The 14,981-nt window shown below is 36.4% G+C and overlaps 1 protein-coding gene across 3 annotated transcripts in view; it reads left to right on the top strand.

The window, feature by feature from the left end:
• Window positions 1-14,981, top strand: part of LOC128862199 (collagen alpha-2(IX) chain) — a 386,091-nt gene that overhangs the window by 279,484 nt on the left and 91,626 nt on the right. For 2 of the 3 annotated variants that reach the window (XM_054100685.1, XM_054100686.1), the window contains one exon: window positions 1,318-1,344. The exons of the other annotated variant lie outside the window; for it this stretch is intronic. In XM_054100685.1, coding sequence (XP_053956660.1) covers window positions 1,318-1,344 — 27 coding nt within the window. The remainder of the gene's footprint in view (window positions 1-1,317; window positions 1,345-14,981) is intronic. 3 annotated transcript variants of the gene reach the window in all.

The raw sequence follows: 14,981 nt of genomic DNA, 5'->3' as shown, positions 1-14,981 counted from the left end.
TCTCGGCAAAATGCTTCCGCGCGCTTGAAAACAATACTCTGGACTGTCATTTAGCCAACCAACAGAGAGCTGATGCCCGTGCATCAGCTGCGCGAGCGGTCTGAAGTTGGTTACACCTCGAGTGCCGGACCCTGTACAATACCATCGTAATCCAAAAAGACGTGAGCACCGCTTTCTTCTTTGACTGAAAGCAACGTAGCTTTGTGCTTCATTCGGTTTGCTTATCGGACTCATAAACCCACGCCTCGTCTCTAATAATGATGTGTTTGATGAATGTGAAGTGGAACTCAGACTTGGACATCATATCTTTGGCGAGGTTAACGCGGTCACTTTTTTGCATGAAATTCAAGTTATTTGGAACCGATTTTGCAACAACACGGCGCACACTAAAATCATTAACTATAATATCCTGAACTATAATATCTGCCAACTCTTGCGCGCTTATTGATTAACTCTTCCTTGCCTTTAATTAAAGTTTTCATCAATCTTCGATGGCGACAGCCTGTCTTAACCACTAAGTTTGTCACCCTCGATGGGCGCACGATCTCTTCTGAAGCGTTCGAGGCTGTTTTCTATGCAGTATAATTACAGAAACCATATCCCAACACTACTACTATTCGCACCATTGAATTCAGTTTTTACGCAGTTTTTACGTTGTTGCAAATTAAAATTCAATTTTAAACTGTAGAAAATCGGAAGCACGTGCAGAGGTATGTTTACTCAAGACGGCGTTACTTTTACAAATGTCAAGCAATGGCGACAAAATTTTGGTAAAAATATTAATACAAATTTGGCAAAGTAACAAAAAAAAGAACTCAGTTCACAGTTCACTTAGAGCGTCACTTGACGGGCATTCCGGAAACACGTTCCTTTCAAAATATATCTGTGTTCATTCAATTATTCTCCGTTTGATTTTTAATTTTTATTTATAAATATTATTACAAGTAAATTTTGTTTTCATTTCGAAACACACAAACAAATGACCCACATTTAGATACACAATAAACCAATAACTCCATACAATTTCGCATGATATCCAAATACAAATAACTTAACAACAACAGCAACAATAACATAAGCAAAATATTGAAATGAGCAGCAGACAAAGTCAAAACTCAGCAATAAGCCCAAACCGAGAACTCTCAGATGACATAAAAACATTTTCCACTATACACCTAGCACAGAAAATTACTAAGCAATAAGTTCATAGAGGAAAAACTAGCACAAGTTTTAATTAAGCTTTTTAGGTATGAGCTAAAAAAATATTTAAAAATTTAATACTAACAACTTTTCTGCTATATCCTACATCTAATACAGTTTACAACAGCGCCAGAATATGAGACGGTAAATATCTACTCAACTAAAGAAATTATGCTAAAATTTTAAACAATTTATTGCAATTTTTGTAATCGTTGTTGTTGTTGTTTAATTTATTTACAACTTTATATCGTAGCATCGTACTTTCGCACTAAAAACTATATTTTAAAAAATGTGTTATTTAACCGTTTTTCACTTGCACCATTAGATTAAATTAACCAAATTTAACTAAATTTTCGATAGCATATTCATGTGGCACTCAAAAACATGTACTTATATATGTCATTCATCTGCAACTGTGCATAAAAACTCGATTCATCATTTTTATTCACTGGAACTTAATATGCAAACTCATGCTTTTTTATGGTGGGTGGTAAAACAGTTGACACAATGGAGTGTTTGCCGGAGGAAGGAGATGAAGGAAATGTGTGTTAGCTAGGAATAATTAGAGACTATGAAACTCGAGATATTAATTTTTGATACTAACTTTCAGTCTAAATAATTTTGAAATTGACTTAATTTTTTGAATAATGATTTTTGAAAAAGTCGAAAAGACACACTTGGAAATTAAATTAACGAAATTGATGTAGTGTCAGCCCCGGCTACAGTTTGAAAAGTCCTCTATGATCATTTACACTCAGTTAAAAATCTGCATAAAGAGTGTACGCTATTGAAAAAAGCAAAGAAAAATAAAATAAGCGCAAGTATGTGCTTCTTTTGAATGATAATGCTCCTGCTTAAAATGTTTATACAAAATACAATGGCTGCAATACAGAAGTGTGGCTTCAAAAAACTGAAAATAACCATTCGGCATTTAACCCAGATTTGGTCCCTCAGATTTTTATTTATTTCCAAAACAGAAAATGGTATTTCGGGGGAAAAAATTCCTCACGGTGCTAAAGTGAAATCAGCTGTTTCTGTCTATTTTCACAGTGTCAAAAAAATGCATAACATAAAAAACTGTATGAAAGATCTGAGATATGAGCCGCAACTTTAACTGGCATATTTTGCATACAAATATTTAAATATGAATTCAGCTAAATTCTGGGCCAAAACTGACTTTATCGAACAATCATTTCAGATGTATTTTGTGCTATTTACATTAACTTAAGTTTTAAATATTTCAAATTAAGTGTAAACTTTTAGTCAGCATTTAATATTTAGCAAATGAATAAGGTAGGAAATCTATACTAAAATATGCTAAAAGTTATACAAAATGTATGCCATCAACATTGTGATATTTTATCTATCGCTTCAATAATTTAAAAATGTGGCATCTTTATGGGAATAAACCTGTGATGAGGTTAATTTAAGGAATAACACCTGCCAATATAAACTCAAAAATTATAACGCAATTTAAATTTATAAGTCCATCTTATCTATTAATGCAGTTTCCAAGAAATAAACGAATTTATATAAATATATATTTTAATTTTATTTAGGAATATTTTGCATAACCACTTTTATGCGAGAATAGTTCGTTCAAACTTCAAAATAAGGTCATAGTTTCATATTTAAATCCAAACACCGTTCTCCTCTTTCTGCGAACTTTTTAACCTGCCTTCGTATTGTATCAATCCCATGCATATGGGGCTCACCATCTCGTATGAGCGACACGTAATATTCGCATTTCTCGCGTTGCCCATTCCATATTACGCGCAAACCTACATATATATGTGCGAGCACGAATAAACGTAAAATGCTTTTTCCGTTTCCAATACACCGAAACTCATTGACACAAACACCACCCAGCGCTGGTTATTGCGCACATTTTTTGCTCGTGTGAGACCATTTTTTTTTTGTTTTTTGTTTATGGAAATACCTGCAAACAAACTGGTGCGTTTACCGGTGTGCAAATGCAGGACGGCATAGCTTTGCTACATTTTTATTCAGTTGTGAGAGCACATCATTTCATATTATTTCATTTCCCGATGATTTTATTTAATTCTTCACTCGTAGTTTTTATGAAGGAACGCCGTTTTTTTTCGTACCATTTTTTGTATTTTCCTCTGTTTTGAGCACCTCCGACATTTTTCTACAGATGCAGTGGTTCGCATATGCATTCGTTATATACCAATTGGCACTCTTCTGTTAAATGTTCGTGTCAATTGTCATTCAACGGTATTAAGCAATAAATGCTACGCGTTCAAATTTAAATAAATTTTCCACAGTATTCAAAGAGTTCGCAGCGCAAATGGTGGTATCATAAAAGGTGTCGGTAACTATATTTTTAATGGTGCTTTTGAATGCTCTTTAAATAGTTAGCATTCTGTGAAATACAGGCAATAATAATCCCAAATTTTACGCCGCGGTGGTAGGAAGTCAATTTGTTTGTACTTAGGCATATATGTCCTTTTGTATTAACAATATGGCGGCCTCATGAGATATTTTTCAGATTTTCGCAAAAAAACCGACAATTAATTGTTAAAAAAATCGAAATTTGTGGAACAAAAAAAAATCCTTGCATCAGGCACGAGTTTTTATGTTCTATTTTATATAGATATTTTATTGTAATCTACCAAGCGGTTTTTAAGTTACTACGAAACGGTTTTTAAGTTACAGTCCGGAACACCCGAGCGCTCTTTGTTAATTGCTGAATAACTCGAAAAGTATTTGTTGGATTGACTTCAAATTTTCACACAATGTTTTTAAGATACTTTAAAAATATGTAAAAACAGAATCCAATTTTTTGAAAATTCTGACTACCCCTAACCTCTACTCTCGAACGCTCCGGAACGCCCGAGCGCTCTTTGTTAATTATTGAATAACTCGAAAAGTATTTGTCAGATTGACTTCCAATTTTCACACAATATTTTTAAGATACTTTAAAAAAATGTAAAAACAGAATCCAATTTTTTGTAAATTCTGACTACTCCTAAGCCCTTAAAATAATGGAGTAAAATAAAATTGCCTGTCGGTACCAATCAAGGCGAATATATTAAAGGTAATATCGTTAGACCAGCTGACTTTTTTTTTTCTTTCGCCATGTGCATTCGGACGCCAGCATAAAATGAAATGACGAAACCCGTTCCATTCGTTGCATGCTTCTAGCTCAAATTTCTTATCGGCTTTGCAACATAGTTCGTCCTTTTATTTATCTTTTCTTAAGATATTGCTAATGATCAAAACGTTGTTGTTGTTGTAGAGCGACTACCTTTAATGAATGTCCCTTGGTACAAGCTTGTTAGATACTTCGTATAATTTTACCCAAAACGCACAAAAATCTTGAAGGTCTTTTTACCATAGAAGAATATTACCCTTAGAAGGTACTGAGTGTGACTCTGAATGTGAAGATTAAACATGAGTATGGTTTTTTTTTTCGAGCAGCTCGGCAGGCAGTTAAACCCTAGTTTTTATTTCTGACATGAAAAAGTCAACCGCACTTTCAGAACCGATATAAATCCACGAAACGAATTCTTCTTCTTCATTGGCGCGATAACCGCTTACGCGATTTTGGTAGAGTTTAACAAAGCGCGCCAGTCGTTTCTTTCTCGTGCTAACTGGCGCCAATTGGACACACCAAGTGAAGCCAAGTCCTTCTCCACCTGATCTTTCGAACGCAGAGGAGGCCTTCCTCTTCCTCTGCTACCACCAGGTGGTACCGCATCAAATACTTTCAAAGCCGGAGCGTTTGTATCCATTCGGATGACATGACCCAGCCAACGTAGCCGCTGGATCTTTATTCGCAGCGCTATGTCTATGTCGTCGTAAAGCTCATACAGCTCATCGTTCCATCGTCTGCGATATTCGCCGTTGTCAACGTGCAAAGGTCCAAAAATCTTACGCAGAATCTTTCTCTCAAACACTCCAAGCGTCGCTTCATCGGATGTTGTCATCGTCCAAGCTTCTGCGCCATACGTTAGGACGGGCATGATGAAAGTCTTGTAGAGTGTTAGTTTTGTTCGTCGAGTTGCCTACTTAGTCCAAAGTAGCACTTCTTGGCAAGAGAGACTCTACGTTGGATTTCAAGGGTGACATTGTTATCGGTGTTAATGCTGGTTCCTAAATAAACGAAGTCTTTTACAACCTCGAAATTATAACTGTCAACAGTGACGTGAGTGCCGATACGCGAGTGCGCCGACTGTTTGTTTGAAGACAGGAGGTACTTCGTTTTGTCCTCGTTCACCACCAGATCCATTCGCTTTGCCTGCTTATCCAGTTTGGAGAAGGCAGAACTAACAGCGCGGTTGTTAAGGCCGATGATGTATATATCATCGGCATACGCCAGCAATTGTACGCTCCATGAAACGAATTATAAATAGCAAATAGCGAATTAATAATTAAACTTATTTTCTATTATTATTTGTATTTCACTTCAACTTGGGCTACGGATTTCTTGCTGAATTCTTATTTACTGAATTACCTTGCGCACTAGCCTTATGAAAACTGATTTTACTGATAAATTTAGATTATATTAAATCTGCCTTCGTGTGTACTTTCATGGACGTCTAACAAAAGCGAGAAAAAGTCAGATCACGTCTGAATGACATTTGCACTTAAACGCCTACAATACATTCAACGCGTACACATACAGATATATGACATGACTCTGCTTGAATTTAAATGCGTTCAAATCTGCGTGAATATCTTATGCCAGAACATTATTTTTATTTTGCACTTCAAATAACACATTACAGCAACGCTACGTTTTCACCTCCACCTCCACGTTCTACCTCTACTCATAACTCTAAATGTTTATCATTTCCTGGCTTGCGCACAATTTTTACACTTTTTCTGCGGATTTACATTCTCAGCACATTATAAATTCCCTAATAAAATTTTATTCTATGCGTTAGTTGTCATCGTAAATAAAATGCGTAGACATTTTAACTTTTTTATGCATTCATATGCACTGGCGCGCAATGAGTGTGTATAAGCATTGTTCATACGTGCTACATACGTACACATACACTAGGTTGTTCGACAAGTTTTGCGGTTCGATAATAAAAACACAATTTTATGGTTTGAAATGCATTGTCTGATTCTCCCTGAACATCAATCCACTTGTTCCAATGAGATCCCAATTTATGAATTCCATCCATGAAGCGAGAATCTGGAAGGGCTGCAAAATTCACATGAATTTTTTTAAGTTTGGAAACGGAAGGAAGCCGCTAGGGGATGCTTCAAAAATACGAGCTTCAATTCATGGATTTTAGCCATTGTCAAATTCTCTTGCGGCACGGTGCATTGTGCTGATGAAATTTGTTTTTTTCTTTTGCGAACTGGGTCTTAATTTACGATTTTTTTCTTTCAGCTGATTTAAAAGGTTTCAATAATATTCAAATTTTATTGTTTTACCAGTTTGGAAGTGATCCACAAGCAAAATTCCTTTCGCATCCCAACAAAACTGATGCTAACACTTTCTTGGCCGATTTCTGGACACCAAATCGTTTTACAGCCGAAGAACCAGGTGCGCTCCCCTCTTTAGCCTCCTCTTTTGATTTATAAACTTGGTGATAGACTCAAGTCTCATTCATAATGACGATTCGATGCATGAAATCCACTTTATTCTTTCCAAAACGTTCTAAATGTTGCTGCGAAAGTCACATTCGAATATACATAAATTTGTTCGCAAATGATGCAGCACCCATTATGCACACAACTTTCTGAAACCCAATATTTCCGACATACCTTTCGTTGGTTACTCTGCCCAATGAGATTTTCAGGACTTTTACTAAATCTCTTTCAGTCACTCGAAGATTTTCCAGTACAATATCTTCTATTTTTTCCACGATTTCTGGTGTTGTTGCTGTTTTTGGAGGTGCTTGACGTGGACCGACTTGTACGACCACATTTGAATTCAGCAGCCCATCTTTCTACGGCACTAATTGATGGTGAAAAGTTCTTGTACACTATCAACATTCGTTCATAAATTTCCTTTCAAAAATAAGAATTCAATCGTTGCGCGATACTTGATTTTTTCGATAGTAGGAAATACTGTGACACGTCGGTGCTAAATGGCATGTAAACAAAGAATGAATGATATACCATATTGGAGCAAAACTTCGTAAAACGTTCATATGAAGACCGTGCCATAACAAAAACAAATGTAGGCTATTAGCAACGCCCTCTCTTATCGAACCGCAAAACATATAGAACAACCTAGTAGGTGTCAAATACTTAATACCACTCCATTACTTTATTAAAACAGTTCCGTTCAATATTTTCCCCTCTATTGTTATACAAGGTGGAGCAAAATTAATCACCCTATCGCAAGATTTAGAATTTTTACAAATATCAATCATATTTGACACTTGCGAATTAGGCAGCTGCAGTATACAAACAGACAATTAATGGAGCGCGTAAAAGCCAAAATAAAGATTTCCATCTCTGAAATTCATTTCGCCGTTTATTTAGCAAAAGAATATTCAAAAAATTTGGATGGTTAATTTTGCGCTACCTTGCACAAAACATGATTGGTAAAAATGGCATCATGTACACTCATACACGCGCACATTGGCATCTAGCCTTGAAATAATATTTCGGCCGAAGAGCGACAAAAAACGTAAAAAATGCGTGTCATTTACTGACACATTTGGAAGCACTCAAAAGAATGTGCATTTCAAAAGCTTCTCATTACAAGGTCATAATACCAGCACGTGCGTATGGCAAAAAGCCCTAAAAATATCTTAAGCTATGTATGTGTTTATGTGTAGGTGTAAAAATGTGCTCCCATAAAGAGCAGGGGCAGAAATCATTGTTTTGAGCATATACATGCAACGTATTTTATTATTTTTAGCCGACTGATCGTTGTGGCTCAAACGTTGAATTTTGAAGTACTAATTGAATTAATTTTTTTCACTGTTTTTCACCATCGCTATTGCGGTTCGATGGATTTTGCAATTACAAAGTAGAAATCTTAGAAATAACCGAGAGATTAAGCAAACGGCCATTGAAAATATGCACCGGCAAGATGTATGACCCACGCATGGTCTATGATTTCGTAGTTCAGTAGTGTAACAAATGGGTATATTCTTTACACGTGTTGCACTTAGTATTAAAAATGATGCCTTAAGCTTTGATAGGCCAACACAAGACAAATGGCTGAAAGACAAATCATGAATTTTTTATATTGAACGATATCATCCTGATTTACTCAGAAAATCATCACATGGAAGTCGGAGGCCCTTGGTCTTAACCCTAATCCCATGTCGATGGGCTATTCGTGTCTGGGCAATTCGTTGAGAAATCATGAGTTTTTTATGAAACTACTTACTATACTGCAAACGACAAATCGACATGGGATTAAGGTGACGAAGGGAACGACATGGAATTAGAGTTAAGAATGACTTGGGATGGTTTTACCCCAGTATGTATTCTATTTTTGGCATAAATCATAGCTGTGGTGTCGCAGTTGTCGTTATTTTAACAATCTTTGTTTTTTCCACGGCGTAAAGACTGAATACAGAAACCACATTTGTAAGCATCAACAAGTAGACTAGTTTGTTTTTATTTTATTAAAACATTTTATTTTTTACTTATAATTGTTCTATACAGATCGAAATCACTTTTTCCCCACTTCTGTCGCAATTTTCCTTCCTGATTTGTCCTTCATTAATCAGTCGGCATTAGTGTTATTTACCTGCTTTGTTCTTGACTATATGCCATTTTAAGCAGAAATACTATATAGGCCATTTTCGGCAGTTTCTGACGCTGACCCTAGTAAAGTCTTCCATAATTTTCTCTTCGCAATCGTTTTTTTTTAACACTTTTTAATGCAAATCTCTATGTTTATTGTGCCAGGTTTATACAAACGAGAATGCGCTTTTGTGGCTTTGTCACAGTACGTGTACCAAACTTTTCAGCATTATCCACAAGTGTTGCGTCTTCAACTTCGTGTAGTACTGCAGTCCTGAAAGTGAGCCGAAGTTCGCTATTTCAAGCTTTCAGATCCTGTTTTCTGGGTATTTTTCTGCGCTCACTAAACTGTTTTTTGCTTCTTGGAATTTCTGGGTTAGTTATTTTCTACTATCTCTGACTGACTAGTTCCATTTTTTTTTTTTGTCTTTTTGCTACATCTCCAGAGAGCATGCTACAATTTACAAAGTTTGATTTCGTGAACCCATTTTGCCAGTACTTCTAGAGCATCGCTCGATCGTAGGCCAAATATTACGTAGTTCAGTAACAAATCCGTATTGTAGATGGAGAGGCCAGACGAAATGCAAAATCAGCAGGACGTTATGGCCCACCTACAATCTCAAGCAATCGTCGACAAAAGATAAACATGAAACGACGGGACGCCTGTAGACTAACGGCAGTCATAACCGGCTTCTGCTCTATCGGTGAACAAGGCGCCAAAATGGGCATCCCTCACAACTCACACTGTCATAGTTGTAAACAACCGGAGAAAATGGAAACATTCTTCCATTTCCTCTGTCAATGCCCTGTCCTATGGAAGGACAGAATGTTAACCCTGGGCAAACCGAGAGAGTCTCGAGCAACTGTCTGGCTTAGACATTAGCAACCTAATAAGGTTCCTAAACCGCGCAGATTGGATATAGTCTTGCTGTAAATAACTGTTAAACATGTTGGTAACGAGGATGGGGCAACAAAATGGTGCGGAAGCGCTATTTGGATTCTGGATGAATCACTACTCTAACCAACCAACCAACGAATCCGCAATACATCTAGCCATTTTTAGATACTTTCGTTAAATGTTTTAGCTTTTTGAATGTTCATCGTATTTACCAATAATAAATTTGCAGCGCCGATTTTTATTAATTTTTCACATAAAAATTCTATGTTTTAACACAAAATAAAAACTGAGATTGCTTGAAAGAAAATATTAGTGAAGAAAACAAAATTTGTTTGGCTCGTGGTCATCTTCGGAATTTGTACATTTCCTTCGTTTCAGTTCTCACATGGCAAAATCCCCGAGCTATGGTGGTGGAATGAATTGCATTCGTATGGTATGAGTTTGAAAGTTCACTTCTAAAATGAAAAAGATTCCTATGAGTATATTTCTAATTATCTATAGGCAACATTTTTTTCGGCCGCATTTTGGCGGCCGCCGTAGCCGAATGGGTTGGTGCGTGATTCTTCTTCTTAATTGGCGCTATAACCGCTTACGCGATTTTGGCCGAGTTTAGCAAAGCGCGCCAGTCGTTTCTTTCTCGTGCTAACCGGCGCCAGTTGGACACACCAAGTGAAGCCAAGTCCTTCTCCACCTGATCTTTCCAACGCAGAGGAGGCCGCCCCTTCCTCTGCTACCACCAGCTGGTACCGCATCGAATACTTTCAAAGCCGGAGCGTTTGTATCCATTCGGGCGACATGACCCAGCCAACGTAGCCGCTGGATCTTTATTCGCTGCGCTATGTCTATGTCGTCGTAAAGCTCATACAGCTCATCGTTCCATCGTCTGCCATATTCGCCATTGCCAACGTGCAAAGGTCCAAAAATCTTACGCAGAATCTTTCTCTCGAACACTCCAAGCGTCGCTTCATCGGATGTTGTCATCGTCCACGCTTCTGCGCCATACGTTAGGACGGGCATGATGAGAGTCTTGTAGAGTGTTAGTTTTGTTCGTCGAGAGAGGACTTTACTGCTCAGTTGCCTACTTAGTCCAAAGTAGCACTTGTTGGCAAGAGAGATTCTACGTTGGATTTCAAGGCTGACATTGTTATCGGTGTTAATGCTGGTTCCTAAATAGACGAAGTCTTTTACAACCTCGAAATTATAACTGTCTACAGTGACGTGGGTGCCGATACGCGAGTGCGCCGGCTGTTTGTTTGAAGACAGGAGGTACTTCGTTTTGTCCTCGTTCACCACCAGACCCATTCGCTTTGCCTCTTTGTCCAGTTTGGAGAAGGCAGAACTGACAGCGCGGTTGTTAAGGCCGATGATGTCAATATCATCGGCATACGCCAACAATTGTACGCTCTTATAAAAAATTGTGCCTGAGCGATTAAGTTCTGCGGCTCGTACGATGCTCTCCAACATCAGGTTAAAGAAGTCACACGACAGCGAGTCACCCTGTCTGAAACCTCGTTTGGTATCAAACGGCTCGGTGCGTGATTACCATTCGGAATTCACAAAGAGAATGTTGGTTCGAATCTCGGTGAAACACCAAAATTAAGAAAAACATTTTTCTAATAGCGGTCAATGGCAAACCTCCAAATATATTTCTGCCATGAAAAAGCTCCTCATAAAAATATCTGCCTTTCGGAGTCGACTTAAAACTCCATTTGTGGAACACCATCAAGACGCACACCACAAATAGGAGGAGGAGCTCGTCCAAACACCTATTTTCACAAAATGTACAATAGTATAATTAGTTTGTTAATTAGATTTTGTTATTATTTGGATTACCACAATTTTTACATATAGAGTTTTTTTCAATGTTCATTTACCATATATATTTTTTTTTACAAAAAAAAACACATATATTCATAATTTTATTTCCAATTTGGCATTTTTCATATTTGGCAAGTTTTCCTTATATTAGAACTTTCAAGGTGTCATTCAAGTTTTCCTGTTCACATAGATTTTTGTAACTTGCGAATAGTTCTTCTGCTAATTGAAACAAAAAAATTATTTGCGATATATTTTCACCGGTTGTTTCGTTATGTAAAAGCATTGCATTTACTGCCACACTCCGAGATCCTAACTTTACACTATAATTTTTGGCATTTTAGTCTCTTTACCCCGCATTTGGTCTTATTATAAAATATAATAGTTTCTGGTAATTTTTTCCGTCTTTTTCAATGTTGACGGAATTGTGTTGTACATACTTCTTTAAATGACTTACTTTTATTTACCATCAAAGTACAATTATCAGTTTTATGAATTTCAGATGCAAATCGCAGTAAACTATTTCTTTTTTCCCCCAGTTTCGGAAATTATCTTTTATTTCCACGAATTGTTCCAACTAAAATGGCCCGTTTTTTCAAATAATTTTGATGCTAGTGATTTGTTGGGAAAAATTATCAGTTTAAACCTTTCTTCCCGCAACAGTAAATGGTTCCATTAATTTTAGAAAAACAAACTCATTCAACGGAATTGACGACTGTCTTGTTTCGTCCTTTCTCTTGTATGCGAGTCCATTTATAATAAATTTACTTTGTAGATCAGATACCAAGCAAAACTTAATTCCAAACTTGTCGGGTTGGCTTGGCTTGTATTGCGTAAATGGGCATTGGTCGGAAATAATTGCACATCGATAGTGAGGTTTTGTCCCGGTGCGTAGCAATTCTAGTTTCCGTCCCTAATTTTTTTAACTGGATAAAAATATTCTAAATGTATTTTCCTGAGAAAAAATATATTCAGCACAATTTTTCACAGGATTTTTCTACTATTGTCCGCATTTCGGCTACCCTTCTTTCAATCGCTCTTATTTCAACCGTGTACAACGACTACCAATAAAAAAATAACTGAATACTGTGAGCATTTCAAATAAACAAAATAATCTAGAATATTATTAAATACATGAAATTAGAAAAAGTCATAATATTAGTACAAAATATTAAATGAATTTTAAAGACCCGCTAAAAAATTTCGACCAGTCGATAATTCTAGTGTTACATTCGCTAAGTAGTGCTGTATTCCAGATAATCTTTCTTAATCACAAAGCAAAACGGCAACTCAGGTCAGTGATATTTGTTCTATGTTGAAGAGTCTGCGAATATTTAAATCTCAAAAATGATTTCGAAAATAAATTGACAGCTGTTCTTTTTTTTAATTTATGCCTTTGAAACTTTAAGTTCCTTTACAAAGAAAATAATTTAAGTCGCAGCTAGAGAAAAAATTAACAAACGAAAGCCGGATAATTATCTAAGTAGTGGGGTGTGCCTGTGTTGGGTAGTATTTTCGTTTATGCGAGAAATTAGCAAAATGCATTATTTATAAGTCCTAATAAACATAACCAAAAATAAAAACAATTGCCGGTAACCTTCCTCCTAGTAAAATACAAAGCCTTGATTTGACGTGTTCTAGTTTATTGGTTTCAAGAGGAAGTGAAAAAATGCAATACAATAAATAGAAATTTAGTGTCTATATCATAGGATATGCCAGATTTGTGATATATTATTTATTTCAACAAAAATATCAACATCTCTGTTGTCACCAACAATACCACTATATAAGAGATGATGACGTAAAATGTAGCAGAAACGGTAATGTCAATACAACGAGCATAAAAATATATTTTTCGAACTGATTTACCTGCGGAATTTAAATGAGAAAACCACAAGCGTACAAGCTTTCTTCTTCCTCCTCTTGATTGGCGCAATAACCGTTTACGCGATTTTGGCATAGAAGCTTTTATATTACAGAAATAAAAAAAAAATCAAATAAAAACAAATATCACAAGCAATCTCATTTTCTCCATAGCTTTTTTATACATTCTCACGTGTAGTATTTTTATTATATAATATATACCTAATATTTTTGCAACTGATGTCGCATATTTATTTTGTTCCCTCCAGCCATCAATAACCAAAAATTTACGATTGCAATCAATATGACCAGTGACATATTTCACAATATTAGGCAACCATAATTCAAAGATTCGTTTATTCTCATACAAGCAGTAGAAATACAAATGCATAGGATAGTATTTATTCACTTCCATGCATACAGGGTGTGCCATGTTAACCTAGTCAATGGAGTATTTGAACAACTTTGGCTTGCTCGATATATTTAGAATAATGGATAATTTTTTTAAAACTTACCTTTCTGTAATTTATCTCTATGAGATTGAAAAATTCGTAAAAAACTTAAAATAACTTAATTGCTTTTCGGCATAGCCTCCTTTTAGGCTTATAAACATCGTCCAATGCTGTGCTAGTTTGTTAATCCCCTTCGAATAACAAAATTTGTTGAAGTCTGAGAAATAGCCGTTCGTTTCTGTAATCACCTCCTCGTTTGAATAAATTATTTTTCCCGCCAACTTTTTTTTAAGGGTCTGGAGAATAGCGGGAATGTTAAACGAGTTGGAACCTTCTTTTTATTAATTTTACGACCGCAACTGCTGAGGCGTGGCCTGGTGTGCTGTGGTGATGGAAAAGGAAAGCCAAAAAATAGACCGCTCTGGTTGAAACTTGGTTTAATACTAATTAAACATAATATCAATATGCGCCAGTGGTGCCATCTCTCTGAATTTGCACGGACCCTCGTAAGTGGTCACCGTTGTTGGTAAGAAAACAGCGCGTTCTTTTTTATGTTTGCATGTGCCAGCACCTCGAGCTGTATTGCTGCCGATTGCGCTCCAATATTGCATAAAAATTATCCAGTCCATCTCGGTAGGGTTCACTACTGCGGGTGATAACATATGTCACGGATATCGATAAAGAGGGACAATGTTCTGTCATTTTGAGTTATAGTATTTTTTTTTTTTTGTTGCTTGCAGATAACTTGCAGATTCTTTTATACCTCTGCCGTTTCCATTTCTGCTATGTTCGGACAACCAGTTTCATCAAAAACTTGTCGAGGAACCACTTTTCCTTCGGTATTTGTCAAGTCCGAAGCGCATTTCGACACATTTCATAAGGTTTTCTAAATAGTTGGATTAGCTGGCTTAAAAATTCAAATTCTCGACGTAAAAAAGGTGGCTCAGCCACACAAAATCATATCCTGTTTCATTCAACAGATGGCTTAAAAGATTCACCTTGAAAGATCCCATTTCGGATGCTGATTTCGCTTGCACTTACAGGGTTTGATTGAAAAG

Source organism: Anastrepha ludens, chromosome 4 (genome assembly GCF_028408465.1).
Source record: "Anastrepha ludens isolate Willacy chromosome 4, idAnaLude1.1, whole genome shotgun sequence".
Taxonomy (NCBI): Eukaryota; Metazoa; Arthropoda; class Insecta; order Diptera; family Tephritidae; genus Anastrepha; species Anastrepha ludens.
This window is presented reverse-complemented; position numbering and strand designations above follow the sequence as displayed.